The sequence below is a fragment of the Plectrocnemia conspersa genome, unplaced genomic scaffold (genome assembly GCF_051122295.1).
Source record: "Plectrocnemia conspersa isolate PC_06_02 unplaced genomic scaffold, ASM5112229v1 ptg000012l, whole genome shotgun sequence".
Taxonomy (NCBI): Eukaryota; Metazoa; Arthropoda; class Insecta; order Trichoptera; family Polycentropodidae; genus Plectrocnemia; species Plectrocnemia conspersa.
In genome coordinates, this window is record NW_028277176.1 from 26,820,220 (window position 1) to 26,836,356 (window position 16,137).

The 16,137-nt window shown below is 32.8% G+C and overlaps 1 protein-coding gene across 1 annotated transcript in view; it reads right to left on the reverse strand.

The window, feature by feature from the left end:
• Positions 1-377: 377 nt before the first annotated feature.
• The window catches only part of Crtc (CREB-regulated transcription coactivator), a 34,184-nt gene continuing 18,424 nt past the window's right edge, over positions 378-16,137 (reverse strand). Inside the window, exons 2-12 of the mRNA XM_088199450.1 lie at positions 14,353-14,531; positions 10,408-10,679; positions 10,238-10,325; positions 10,008-10,164; positions 9,482-9,634; positions 7,247-7,294; positions 6,855-6,956; positions 6,575-6,787; positions 1,434-1,499; positions 1,187-1,361; positions 378-1,125 (exon numbers count right to left, since the gene is read on the reverse strand). Coding sequence (XP_088055576.1) covers positions 887-1,125; positions 1,187-1,361; positions 1,434-1,499; positions 6,575-6,787; positions 6,855-6,956; positions 7,247-7,294; positions 9,482-9,634; positions 10,008-10,164; positions 10,238-10,325; positions 10,408-10,679; positions 14,353-14,531 — 1,692 coding nt within the window. The 3' untranslated portion in view covers positions 378-886. The remainder of the gene's footprint in view (positions 1,126-1,186; positions 1,362-1,433; positions 1,500-6,574; positions 6,788-6,854; positions 6,957-7,246; positions 7,295-9,481; positions 9,635-10,007; positions 10,165-10,237; positions 10,326-10,407; positions 10,680-14,352; positions 14,532-16,137) is intronic.

Below are 16,137 nucleotides of genomic sequence, written 5' to 3' on the forward strand. Positions count from 1 at the left end.
GGAAATATTACGATCAACTTTTTTTCAAGAGAAACATCGATATACATTTTACATTTTAAAAAATATATGAAAACGGTAACAGCACAAATAACAAACATATATCTAGGAACAATTTAAATTACCACACATTTTGTGCATGTCCAATTATTTCTTTTACATAAATAAATTATTCTTCACAAATTTTAACATAATCTATCATCTTCTAAAAATACAAACTATAAGCATTTTGGCAGAGTGTGAACGTTTGGTCAAGTCAACAGTTATATATTATGAGAAATATAAAATCAATTTTAAAAACTTTACATATATATGTAAATATTTTTTTATATAAGAGTAACAAGCTGAATAACAGAATTATTCAAAACACAATTAGAGGGTTTTTATTTTTTGTTTAAATCGTAATTTTACATTTATACAAACAAGAATTACATATACATAACTAATATACATACACCCAGACGCGAATGTATTTTTTATACACAAACGCGTGAGCGTGTTGTTGATTGTGTCACGTTGATTTAATTAAACATCTTCGAAACGTTTTTTATAGCTCTACACGTGCAAAAACGCATCAAGTCTTATAAGACAACGGTGAGCACTCACTATCGTTTCCGCCAGTTAACGACCTGATCGTTTTGATGATGATTTCGAATCGGAAATAAAAATTAATTTTTAAATAAGTCACCAAATCTTCTAAGCACACAACGAATGCATTATTATTATATAAAAAAAGAAAACACAAATACTTCTTGTATATTAAAAGCTCTTGCTAAATTAATATAAAAAAACCGCTGCTTCTAATAAACACACTGACGAGAAATAATAGAAAGTCTTTTAAACCACAACACACTGAGTTGATCCGATTTTAAAAACACTGATTGACGGACTACAATCGATCCAGTCGGAAAGCGTCTTCCGTCGTCGGGTCCGATATCACATTCATATCGGGATCTGTCAACATTTGAAGGCCGTCAAAGTCGATGGGATCGAGCCCATCACGGAGGCCCTCATCGTCGGGAAACAGCGATGTGTCAAAGTGACTCGACAACTCTTTACTAAACTGGTTTGATAGTCCACTGTTCAGATCTTTACTTAAGTCTCCACTAGTGTTTGTACTTGAAAAGTCTGAAACAGAACATCGTTATTATAAGCACCTATAACGATGCAAATCAATCCAGTGACAAACCTGTGAGTATGATATCCGGTATAGTGGTCGGAGTATTCGGATGGGGCCCCGGTATGCAAGAAGCGCTTCCCACACAGCCGCCGGCTTGCACGCACGCAGGGGCCCCCGAACAACTCCCTCCGCCCGCCCATCCGATGTTTGCCCCTCCACCTCCGTCGTTTCCGGGTAATGTTGCCTAAAACCGAGACAGAGAACACCGAATAAAAACCATATAACAATACAAATTATTACAATACCAATCACGTACCTGCGTATAATGGACCTGATTGGAGTTTACATTATTTATATAACTACTCGTTGGTGGATTGTCTACCTGAAAACACAAAAGTGTAACTTCTATATATAAAATGCCTCTTCAAAGACGAACGTTAAAATACTATAAATAATAATCTATTTAACCGATTGGAAAATAACATGCACGGTATAATCTTTTACCTTTAAATATTTTTTATGCATTGCAAATATTTAAAAAAAATTTGTGCATTGCTTTTTTAAAAAAAAGTATCTAATATGATTTATAATTAGTGCATATTTAAAAAGCATGCATTTGTGATATGTTGTATAAACATATACAACAACACATGATTGTTTAATATTTAACGATAAAATAGACAATCACATTTTCCTGTATATACATGAATAGTATAAAATTTAAAAAAAATCATAAAATAAGCTTTAAAAAATGTCTCGTTGATGATATTCCAATTTCATTGTATTAAAAATACTTATTAAATATAAAAATAATACCCAATAGCCCTTCTAGAATTAAAGTGTACAAAGAATGATAGCACCTATCTTTTTAATATAATTTCAACAGAAAATGGATGGAAGCTTTGATTTAAGTTCCATAGAACTCCTGGTTTCGACATCATTTTATTATTTAACTTTTTGGCTACTGAGGTTTTTGGTATATCTATCTAAATTTCAATGTATTTCATAATAAAAAAATGTATTTACCTTGAAGCAAATACCATAGTTCATTAAAAATGTATCCGATTCTTTCTTCAATAATTACACCGGATCCAATAATTTTCTCAAAGCCAATAATATCAGATTTCGGCAATCAAAGGGTTAAATATAATAAATAAATACTTTATTCTTTTATATTTGGCATAAAAATAAAAATATCTTCAGTGCATTTTTGTAATACTGTTTTTACCTTTTGGTTGCCAAGCTTTTTGTGATTTATGTCTAAATAATAAAAAACTGTTTCTTCCCCCAGAAGCAAATACCCTACAGCAAACGTATATCTGATTCTTTCTTCAATGACGATGTTGGACCAAAAGTAGCAAAAATCGATATAACGAATTTCGGCAAAAGGTTATAAAGGTGTTTGAAGAGCACTGATCTAAAAATTGCGAAAAATAACGATTCGCTAGCAGTTCTTTATACACGATTAAATTACAATGTACAGCACTCTTGCTCTATTCTGCCATGAAGATAGGATAAATCTATTTATATGTAAAATCACACACTGGTTTCAAAACTGTCATAGTTTGGCAATAAGATTTTATTTCTTGGCTATTTTTTATTTTAAAAGTAAAACAAGTCTTTTTAAACCCTTTGGTTGCCAAAATCCGATACATTGGCTTTTGCTATTTTTGATACTACGTCATCATTGAAGAGAAAATTGGATGCTTTTTTAATGTAAGTAATTGTTTCAACAGTTTTTTTTTAATTTGTAATACATAAATATTTGATATAAATTTCAAAAGGCACAGGGACTAGAGTTAAAACAGTACTAAAAAATGAACTGAATATTTTTTTTATTGCCTAATTAAAATAATTTTATGGTTATTTATTATTGCAAATACCTTACAACCGTATTCAAAGAACCAATGTTATCATTAAATAAGGGTGTAGGACATTTGGTTTAAGGGCAAATACCATTTTTCCTAACATATTATTGATTTATGTCATCATTCATTAAATTTCTAAATATTGATATATTACACAAAATAAAAATGTGTTCGAAAAAACGTTATTTATTCCTGAAGCGAACTACCCTATAACCCATCAAAATGTTATTCGATTCTTTTTCAACGTTGACGTCGAATTTGGCAGTTCTCGCCAATATATCGGATTTTAGCAGCAAAAAAATGAATGGCTGCATATTTATTTAATAAAAACTGATTTCTTGTTGATAATAATTACAGATACATATATTCTACATCACTAGAATAACTAAAAGTAATATTATTTCTAATAATCTAGAGCCAACACTGATATAAGACTTAGCTCTAAATTATTTCAATATATACGACGTGTATTAATCGATAATAAAAATTAATTAGTCCAAGACAAAAAGATCATAATGGAAAACTAAAGATAGGAATTTAGCGTGTGATTTTACACATAAAACTTATATTTATGGCAAAAATATTGTTGTACAGCATTATCAGGAATCAATGACACAAGCTAAGCATTCGGCAAATAATACATATATTGAAATAATTATATTGAAAAATTCATACAAACTTTTGTGGGTTTTGTATTTTATATATAATATAAAAATGAAATAAGTACACCAAAAGCGAACGTATTATGCACTATTTAAAATCATCCTTTCACTTCTTCCAAGCTTAAAAAACTCACTCGTATACGTTTCATGCACATTGTATATATGTATATATAATAATGCGTTATATAGAGTGCGTACACGTGCATACACGTCCGCGTACGTTGTTTGCACGTGTGCGGTGAGGAAAAAGTTCGAATGAAAAAAATATATATATATTAAAAAAACTCCAAATACAGATTATATAAAAAAGAAAAAAATATATATACAATATTCATAAAATCACCTGGACCTGAGCCGTCCAAGTGACACCAGATTCCACAAGACTCTGCACCAGTTGTGCCCAATCCTTAAGTGCATTGCATTGGATACATACATACTCATTAAACTATTGACACTTTTATGTTCACATTTTTTTATTTGTTTATATAAATATCAATCTACCTTATTCGATCGTTAAATATATATAAATGTATACATACATGTATATATATATATATATATATGAATATATGTTAAGACGACAGAATACCATTAAAATGTCCATGACTATTCGAGACATATTAGCACGCGTGTATGTATGTTTAAAACAAATAAATCAAAATCAATTGAACAAAAATAAATACATAGAAAGACAATGAGAACTGGACCGAAGACATAATAGGACAGTGAACGAATGCGAGCAGTGTAAGCGGATGTCGACGACGCTCAAACTATCGATGAACATGATTTACTGTCTGGTAATAATAATGTATCACACACTTTTGTGCACAAACATGAACGTTCCGTGGTTTGTTATATTAAAACATTGTAAATGATATATAATCCTGTGTCTGATAAGTGACTTTGCAAAGTGAAATTAGATCATTGCATACATTACAAGCTGACGTAATGACGAGTGATGATAATGACGAAAAAATAATTGTGATAGATCAGGGAAAGTAGTGAGGTATCCATTGCTCAATGTACACATTTTCAAATAGACACTTTCACCAATTATTATTATCAATAATTACACTTTGCCAAGTTGTACGCTAATCTAATATGTATATATATATATATATAAATCTATATGGTATGAGGGTACATGGAAGCTCTGAAAGCACACACTATATCAATTAGCAACACAAATATGTATATATATATATTATGTATATATGTTTAGTCAAGCAATAGCATGATTCAACTCACCACTCCCTTTGTCAATAAATCCAAAGCACAAAACAAAGAAAAAACAAGACAATGTTGGGATATGTATTTAGAAGATATGTTTTTGGGTGAACGTAAAACCAATCAGGAATATAATTGTGTGACACAATCGATTTTAGACTATGCCTATAACTCATTTTTTTTTAAATGTAAATCTATATAATGCCTTCATAGTAATTTCCTTTATATTAATCTATAACATACAAATAATATTTATTGCCAGCAACACAAATTAAATTGGAACTAATTTAGACCTCAGAAAAAAAATGTTATAATTGTCCGACAAAGTCAACGATTTATATTCAGTCTATCTGTTTTGGATAGAACTGTACGATAATTTTGCAGTCTTCTGCCACAAAGATAAAATAACTCAATTTATACCTAAATTTACATACTAATCTCAGCTTTTTTCCTAAATTTTATCTATAATACATTTACATATCTAATAGTATGAAACACTATGCTCCACATTGATTCTTATCTGCTGTTTAAAAAAGTCGTTCGCAAAGTTCATAATCATGACAAAATTTCAAGTATGATAAAATAATACGATAAATGATAAAATCGACTAAAACAAAAACAACAAAAAATGTTAGAAAAAAATACATATAAATCAGTTTATTAAATATTTGTGGCAAACAATTGTAGTCAAGTATAATCTCAGCGAAATAATCCATATTGCTAGGAAAGGAGTATCATTTAGCTGTAAAAATGATACAATGAACTACAACAACAAAAAACTAGTTAAATCTAGCTACAGCAGTCAATTCGATAAATCATTAATATAAATACTGAATATATTTTGTAGCGATTTAAATACCAAATTCATAAGTCAAGACAAGCTTTATAACAGGAAAGAATTAAAAATAAAATCGACAGAATTATTATATTTATATGGCAAAAACCATATTTCACAGTGTAATTAATACAATACCTAGTGTCTTTTAAAGGTGGGTGAATTTTGCTTGATTACTGAATTCAAGCGAATTCATAAATTACAAGCTTTATTTATAAAAATATCGCTTTTTTTTATTGATACCTGCAAATACCTAACAAATATTTAAAATAAAAAAATTGTTAAGAAATCAACGAATCAAAATTGTCAATACTTTCAAATAAATTTTGGTGTAAAGCCAAAAAGTTGGTTTCCTGTCGTCTGAATTAATCCAACTAAAACCAATTATTTGACGTTCCGTCGGACTTTATAATGATTGGTTTGAATGTTGAAGATTCTCCAGACAATCTCTCCATTATTGAGGAACATATTTTATACAAAAAATAAAATTTAGTAAAGCCACGTATTTAAATACCATTTTTAATCAGTGTGACAATGATCTAATTTCGGTAGATTAAAGCTGAAACTTGATTATAACCAGTTTATCTATAATTATCGTTTAGATATGATCCATGATGCTGTGCAATGATGGAACTTTATCATCTCCCATTTAAAACTATGTAGAATGTCAAGAGACAACTATTACAGGAAATTACTAATACATAACATACATCAATCAACAAATTGTAATTCAGCAAGTTATAGATACAGTCAACGCCACATAATCACATTTTACTCTGATTGATGAGAGAAGTTCACATTACATTTTTATGATTCACCGTGATTTTTAATTTTTTTATACACACAATCGTCTCGTAATAATTACCATAGAGAACTGTTCGAAGTGTTGCTGGAGTGCGTGACTGATAAAGTACTGATCGGCCGCTGACGAATTCGAATACGTCGATGAGCTTCCACCTGCGTCGTAATGCGGACTGTCACCGCCGCCGCCTGCTCCGCCGGGACTGCTGCTCGGACTGCGTGGACTACGATATCCGCCATTGGTCACCCCGCCGATCTGAGACGGTGCAACGCCCATCTGAAATATGCACGCCTTTAAGTAAATACAATCGGTAATGGGTGAATAAAAATCGGGATTAGCTTACGGTCGGCGAAGGTACGTTGATATTCGAGTGGGACGAGTGTAACGAAGGTGGGCTACACTGCTGTTGATATCCTCCTTGCATCCAAGAATCGACGGAAACACCCTGATGATGCAAATAAATAAATCGTGAACAATTCGTAGGGCAATTCTACTCTATATGATCAACCTGTATATTTTTAGTGACACTGTATGCGTAAATAATAATACTTTTTTTTGTTAACGCATTATTATAATTAATATAAGTAAGCTCGATTAATGTATTATTTGTGATGATAAATATACATGAACGTAATATTAAATGAACAGATATAAAACACATAATATTCATGCCGATGATGTAAAAATAAAAAAGCGAAAGAATAAGAAAAAAAACAGAAAAATAAATAAACAAACCTTACTATGATGTGAATACCTATTTGAATTGGGCACAGACAAGTGATTCTGAAATACACACGAAATATAAACTAAAAGACAAATAGCAAAATAAATTAAACAAAAATAAGAGAAAAATAAAATAAGCATTAAATAAAAAAAAAATAGAAAACATTATGACTAAGCAAACACATTAATAATAATTGAGAATGTTGAATTTAAAAAAAATATATGTCTGTGTTTTTTATCTTCTATACATGTACATCTACATTTATTTTTTAAGATATTAAAAAATACCGCAAAATCTCCTATATATGAGGGTGAGTCATATGAAAACCTTTAACCCTTTGTGGTTACCGAAATCCGATATATCGACTACGTTGAGGAAAGAATAAAATATGTTTTAATGGGCTATAGGATATTTGCTTCGAGAATAATTAACATTTTTTACTACGAGACAAATCGATATTCAGATAGTAATCCCAAAATGCTTAGCAACTAAAGGGTTAAGGTGCGAAAAAATTCAAAACCCCATTTTATTGTTCTAGAAATTGACAGCAGTGTTAGATATAATTTGAAGAGTTGCCGATAATTGGTAATACGAATCTGGCATGCAACACGAAGGCGCAGCAGTAGCTTAAAATAGCCACTGCATTTGCAACATACACTAAAATTAAACAGCGCTCAATTTTTATTGTTAGTGAAATGGTGAAACTTATTGAAATTCATCAACAAATATACGTGTCTTGCGAAGCACTTTTTCATTGGTTTGAAACAGAAGGATTGTTACTGGATATGAAAACCAGGTACACTATCAAAAGAGCGGGCAAGGAATTACACTATTCCTCTTCACCAAAACCATCTGTGGGAAAGATTATGTTGACTCTCTTTAACCATTTGACAGTTTTGCCCAAGCACGGAGTTTGATCATGTATTGACGAGCCCGAGCAACGCTCGGGCTAAACTTGTTTTAACTTGTTTGGTAGTGATTTCCCCGAATGATGTTCGGGCTCATCATGTTTTGACTTGTTTTAGTGGTGGGGATGTCTCTGAGCGAAAAAATATATGCATACCAGAGGGAAATTTTGTATTATGAAGTGGAAGGATAAAAAGAAAGTAACATTATTATCAACAGTACACAATCCAAAAATGGTAGAAATCGAGAGAAGGGGAGATTCGAAAAGAATTCCGAAACTCGTTGGGGACTACAACAATTTAATAGGTGGTGTTGACAGAATTGATCAATTCGAAAAGAGAATAGATATTATTGCCCGGATTGTGATGTAGGGTTGTGTATTGAATGTTTTAAAAATTATCATACAAAAAAAATATTGAATAAATTGAAACTTTTTGAAATTTTTTTTTTGAGATCTTGAAAATATGTATATTACTCGGTAATTATTTTCCTTTAAAAAAAATTGTTTGTTTTTTCTTTTTAAAAAAATCTGACAATTTATGGACACTTTTTTTTACCAAAAACCAACTGTTAAGTGGTTAAGGACGAACGAGATAATTTTAAAGCAACACACGCCAAAGGGAAATATTGTTACCAGTACAACTACGAGTAACTTAACGACAGCTTAAGATAAGATGAGAAGAAATTCTGTATTGAATGCCTACATAGGTTCTTATATTTAAGATTTTTATTTGACTCATCCTCGTATATTTTTTTTTTATTAAAGGGGCAAATAAATGCTACAAACAATTCACTGGCTTAATTATAAGCTAAAATATCTCATTTTTATTTGTTAACGTTAATTTTCTTTCGCACTCTGAGTCTGTTATTTTTTTATGTACCATCTCTTAGGCTTAAAAGTGAATTTTTATTGTTAAATCATATTTACAATACTAGGAAAAGTATATTGGAATACAAAATATACTGTAAACATAAAAATAATTCACTTTAATAAAAATTATTTAACATAAATAATTAATTCAAAAAGACAGTCAATTAATTGTCTGACGTCATCCATTGAAAGGATTCACTTTGACATATAAGCCACTATAACTGAGAACAATTATATTGTTTATTTTCATCACATGAAGCATAACAGCTTAATAATGTTAAATTAGCGAAATAAGTGTGTTGTATATATTATAAAATAAAATATATAAATATATATATATAAATTTACATATTATTAAAGAATTATACTGTTACGTGTTGAACACCAAGAAGTTCTAAAAACATAGCATCATACCATACGTACGTAACAAAACATTTAACATTGGACCGCAGAGTGGGAATGGGAATACCTGCGGCGTTTGGTGATTTGTATAGTGGTGAAGCGGTGCTGTCGGACTGCCAGTCTGCGGGGTTGAGCGTGGAGAGTGGTGGGGTGAATGCGTCGATCGTAACGGCGGTACCGACGTCGGAGACAGCGTCGCCGGCGACGCAGAAACGGGACTCTGAAAGACAAAGGTTTCAATTTAGTTTGCACAAACATTTTATCAGTAATTCTACTTTTATACACATTATATTTATAATTGAAACTATACTACATTCTTCTAGTATATTATATAATTAAGCTTTGGAGTAGTACTATTATTACAAAATTGAAATCACTCATATTTTTCGTTAACATTTTACGGACCGATGTCTCAATTGTAGGTCATTTGTAAAAAGTATCATTAAAGCTGATGACGCAAATGTGGATCATTTGTAAAACTACCGTTAATGATGCGCTCATTCATCATATATAAATATCTAGTTAGTCAAAAAAATTAGTCCTTAAGATGTATTAAATACCCCTGAACCATAATAATTTATTTTATCACTAACCGTACTATACGGACTGCTGCTGTGATCTTGAGTGTCTCGATCCAGTGAATTATTAAGTATAGGAGGATTTGGGAAATGCACAGATGTCAAATCTGGTAACGAACCGGTGTTACCGACTGGAATCTGCGTACCGCTATTGTCATGTGACGGATATATGCTGGAAAAATACAAAAAAAATCAAAACATACTCGACATATGCAAGCAATCGACACAAGTGAAAATAAAATTACTGAATTCCAGGCACCCTGGGAACTTCACACGACGACCGTGGTCTATTCGGGTTATTTTCTAGCATCGTTATCATACCGTCGTTGGTGTCTGAAACGTCATCGAATACTATTTTAATAGGTGTTTGATAGATTATAATCGATACCTTTCGACATACATAGGTTATAATCACCTCGTCTGTGCGGTAAGGGGCTGTGGTGCAATGCAGTGTTTATACCGTGATGGGAATGCGAATACGTGTGCTGCTGCAGTTGACCCATCTGGCCGCCAAAGTTAGGCAACTGGCCGCCCAGGTGGTGCGACACGTTCTGGTGGTGGTGATTGGACCCATGGTGATGGTGGTGGGGGGAGCCTCCCTGTGGAGACATGTCGCGCGGCGCTACCGACGACTGGTGCAACGCACTGTCCGAGTTTGTGCGTCGCCAATTGCTATCTGGCGGTGGACTGCAATAAACTTATTTATGTTAGTCTCGTATCATCATCACATTAACAAAGGCAAGACAGGAACATTGCTAAAAAAATAATGTTACTATTTCTCCACAGTAATTAGTTAACACAATTTCACAATCTCTGATTTAATATATTAACCACATTCATTACGGTTCATAATTCATATTCTATTCATAATTATATCAACATCTAATACGTTGCCAAGGAGGTTATTATATTTAGGATTTATTATACAGGAGTTATTATATTAGGGATTGGAAATTTTTTAATTTATATACAGAGAAAGAGTAAAAAACTATTCAGATTTGAAATGAACAGAGACATTTATAACCTAAATTTTACAATTTTTATATACTTATTTCATCTTTCGAGTTTATTTCTAATATAATTTTTGGGTACTTTCCTATTATCAAGGATCAAATTTATTCTAAAAAAATATTTATAGATTTTATCTATTTATATATAATTATATTTTCATTGAAAACGAACGAGCTCAAACTGCTTCATACTGAAACAGAAGCCATACAATTCCTGCAAGAATCTGTTTTGTTGTGTTCATGGGGTAGTCACTGTTCTGACAATCTCGCTCGTTCACACCTCGTATTAATATACATTATAAAATTTAAACAGATTGGGTGTGAAAGAGCGGTGGTGAGCGAACGTTGGTCAGAATAGTGAACACCCCATTACTAGCTCTCTGCAACGAATTTAGTTAAAAAATGTCATGTTAACTATACAACAAATAAATAAAATAAAATTTGACAACAAAATTTAAAATAAATTAAATCATTTATACAATTTTAAATCATCTGCATACAGAAGAAAACTTGAATTTGTAGCTGCCGCATTTATGTCATTAATAAATAACATAAAAAGCAGAGGGCCCAGGTTGGAACCTTGAGAAACCCCCAAAGGGGTGAAATATTCTTTCGACAATCGCCCGCCATAAGTTACAAACTGTCTACGATCGCTCAAATAACTCGGGAATAACTGAGTTAAATCATCCAAGCAACCGAGTTTCGACAATTTTTTAATAATAACTCGTGACAAACCTTGTCGAAGTCCTTCTCAAAATCTGTACATACGACATCTACTTGACTCCCGCATCGAGAGATTTTGACACCATTTTGGTGAAAGAGAGAAGGTTCGTAACAGTGGAACGAAACCCATGTTGTTGGTCCAACAAAACTTGCCGAAAGTGATTAGACATAGCTATGGATAATTATTTCAAACAATTTAGCAGGAGCTGACAACACTACGACTGGTCTATAGTTCTTTATACACAATTTGTCACCCTTTTTATGAATAGGGGGACTTTTGTACATTTCCATACATCAGGAAATGATGATGTCTTGAGAATTAGATCAAAAATACGTTTTAGAGGAGCAGCGAGACTGACTTCGCAACCAGAAATCAAATCAGGCCCAGAAGAATGCATTGTCTTCAATTTGTTAAAGCCGTATTTAAGATCTGAGCACTCAGTTTCTTTGATAGTCAGTACTGAAGACCAAGAAAAGAAGAAGGAAGTGACTGAGTACAAGGAAGAAATATTTCTCGAAAATAGAACGAAAATATTGCGCAAAACCGTCAGCAATATTTTGTGAACCGTCCTATGTTTTATCGTGAAGTTCATCACTTTCGGCGTCAACTGAGTAGATCGTTTAGTGTTAATGAATTTCCAGAACACTTTGTGATTATTAAATATTTGTTTTTGGCAACTTTTGTAATAATTGCGATGACGGGAAATTATCAAACACTTAATGAACGAAATTCCTTGAGAGCAGAAGGATGTTCTGATCTCTTCCATAACTTATGGAAGGCGTGCTTTCTTTTTAGCAATATGATCTCAGGAGAAAACCATCTAGGATATGTCACGTCAAGCACTCAAGGGCGCTTTAGAGTAGTGCTGATCGAACGCACAGTAGAGCACCTCATAGAAGGCTATTAGGGAAGATTTAACATCAACGCATTCGCCCACTCGATTCCAGTCCATACCTATAAGTAAATTATTCAATAAATCAAAATCTACATAATTTCCAAATGACCATCAGCATACATTCCGATTGGTCATGCATTCCACCTCATTCATAATTATGCTATTTTTATTTTCGTTTAACTTTATCATTAGCGCTGGGTGATAATTATCTTTGTGCACTAATGTGAGTTCGCTTTTAATTACTAGGCAATTATTTACATTTGTATAAACTAAATCTAATTTGTTACCAAAATTATTATTGACACAATTTATTTGATTTAAATTAAAAATATTACTTATTAAACTTATGTCAATATTGGCGGCAATGTTCGTAAATAAATTAAAATCGCACAAGATGATAGATTACAAAACATATTCAGACTCCGCCTGAATCTTACGAAAAAAAAGCGGTAGTGTTGTCTATTAGTTGATTCGGCGGAAAGTAGAGCACGCATATAACGAATAAAGCTCGTTTCGTCTCAACAAGGATCCAAAGATGTTCTCCGTCAGCATCGAGATGATCACGCCACATCATCCGTCTCCAAAAAGGATAGCGATGCCGGAGACCATCAGTAGCTAAATCGCGACAGTCTACCCGTCCAGGTCGTTCTCGTGACGACCTAGGAAGGAGGCCTGGTCTAGCGCCTGTATGCGCAGTACGCAGGCGCGAAAGCCAGGCTAGGTACATCCGGTCGCTCATGGGCCGAAACTCCTGAGCCTGATGCGACCGTGGAAGGAGGGCGTGGGCCCAAGGACCTTCCACGCCACATCATGTGCTGAATCTGTGCGGACAGCCAAAAGCACACTTTCGCCTCTGCTGCGTCGATCTCTTCTGAACACGGTGTATCGATCGTCGAAGAGTTCAGCATTCACCACAGAATCTGTCAGCCATGTTTCATGAGAGCGATGGTGTCATGTTTTTGAACAGGAAGTCGACGGTCTTGGAGTCCAGTCCCCTTACGTTCTGATAATAAATCAAAAGGTTATCCATTACACTCTTCCTAGGAAGATTTAATGCCTTTCCGAAACCTCCACTCTTTAAATACACATCCAGATGGCCATAACTCTGGACGCAGAACCTCTAAGTTTTACATCAGGCACTGCAATCTTGAAAGACACATAACTTGTGCCATTTGTTACGATTTTTGAGGCTGACACTTCACACGAAAGGAGTTTTGCTTTCAAGTATGTCACAGCTGCATCCTCAGTCGTTTCCGAGTGCAAATAGAGCACATGGAAATGCCTCATTTTGGTTTCTGGTCTAATTAACCCTCGAAGAAACTGAGTGCACAACTGTTTACTCCAATTTACTATTTTATTGGTACGTGATCCACAGTTTGACGTTCACTATTTTTAAAATTGTAAGAATAAAAAACAATCTTTGCAAAACTATTTTAAATTTGATGTTAAAATGTTCAACTAATGAAAAAAAATTAAGTTTCACAAATAAGTCCCGCCACACGGCTGCATTTTTAGGAATAATACTCGGTATTCAATGTGTTAATTCAAACATTTCCCTTCCAAATATCCAATCGATAAACATAATGTTATTTCAAATCTAAGCCAAAAATCGGTATAAAGAACATTCACTGGCGACAATTTAACTTCCAACAAATCACCGCCAAGACAATAATAAAAGTACAATTTTTATAGCAATATTCCTGCTTCATCCTGTAATTATGATGTTTATACCTTAAATATGCTGTGCTACCATACGGCGAGGTATCTATTTTACGATCCTGCGGTCTCGCTCGCATGGGACCGATTCCGGCTGGTCGCCCTCTCGTTTGCTGTGTCGGAACAGGCTTCGACTGCGGTTGAGGCGAACTCGCCCCTTGTACGCCATACTGTCCAAGTGGCCCTTCCTCGGGCTGTAATGAGAAAATTACATATTTAAATTTACAATAATAGTTAAAACACTAAACAAAAATATATATAAAATTAGCTGAATCGGCATCTAAATCTACTGAAAAAAATTCGACACAAGGCTGAAACACACGGTTGGATAGACAGAAAGTAAATAAACTTGCGAGTAATTTATATGTACTTGCCTACTCGCTATTGTGTCCAAACCAATAAATTACTTGCTCAGACAACGCATGTGATTCGACCTTTGTAAATATATATATTTAATATAAGAGGATAATATATAAAGTACATAGCTAAGGAAGGGTCGGCGATCTTCAGGCATATCTAAATGACTTGTGTTAGTTTATATTTGTATTTATGGATATATTTTGTTATCAATAAGAAGGAAATACTTTTAAATTTAAAGAAAAAATAACAAAGTAGAGATTCCATTAAAATAAATTATTTTTAACTAGAGTATAATTATATTGGGGAAACATAGAATAAATGCAAATACAACATTCGAAAGAGAGGTCTGCTATTTAGTAGATCTTAACCCATTGGTTAACAAGCCTTAGGATTACTATCTAAATATCGATGTATGTATATAATAATGAATATGTTCGGGGAAAATGGTTTTTACCCATACCCATTAAAAATATATCTGACTGTCAATTTTTGTTAAAGTAGCAAAAGCTGATATATTAGACTTCGGCAACTAAAGGGTTAAAGCAACACTTTGAATGAAGGCATAAAATAACTAATAGTCAAACAAAAAACAAATTGTTTATCAAATCAATTTCTTCTTCATGAACCCATTTTTGAATAAATAACTTTAATGAAATTTATTTACTTTCTGTCGAAAATAAATTGTTGGCTTTGGAAGTAAAATTAATTAGCAATTTAGGGATGAATTAAAAACCATCTTATAATAAAAATGTGTTATTCAACTTTGCATTAAAAATTCAGTCGACTGTGTTGTAGTGGTATTATAGATTCCTGCACTAAATAGTAAATATTTACGGCAACAGATGGGCATAGATAAAGAACATACCAACAACATAGTACAAAAATATCATCTTTGTCTTCCGCTTTTAACCGATAAGAAACGAAGATTCTCGTCTCCCGTGTATTAAGTAGTCACCAACAGGAATGTCTCTTCAAAATTTAAATCCTAAGTGATTAAAGATAATTTCCTTATACTTACACGTCAATCAATAAAGTCGCATACTAATTGCGTGTTCTATTTGATACCACAATCTACCTTTCAAATAAATGTTTAGCGAATATTTCTTCATTGTTGCAAATTGTTTTAAAAGCCCAGTCAAAATCTCAACTTTAGATACTTTTCTTTGGAACAAAAGCACTCATTTTAAGCATCACCTTATTAGCGACTACAAATCACATCTTTGTTAAATACGGATGTTAAGGACTGTAAACAAAAACAAGGCCATCAACTCTTCCTTGGCCGCACTAAGTTTTACGCAGTTTGCAATTTTTATTCAGATTTCTTACTCGAAAAAAATGCAATACATTATTTGCGCGGTAATTAGATGTACCTATCAAATAAGTTAACGAGACTAGCTAATTACTTTCCGAATAATGTAAATATTATACATACCTACAAGT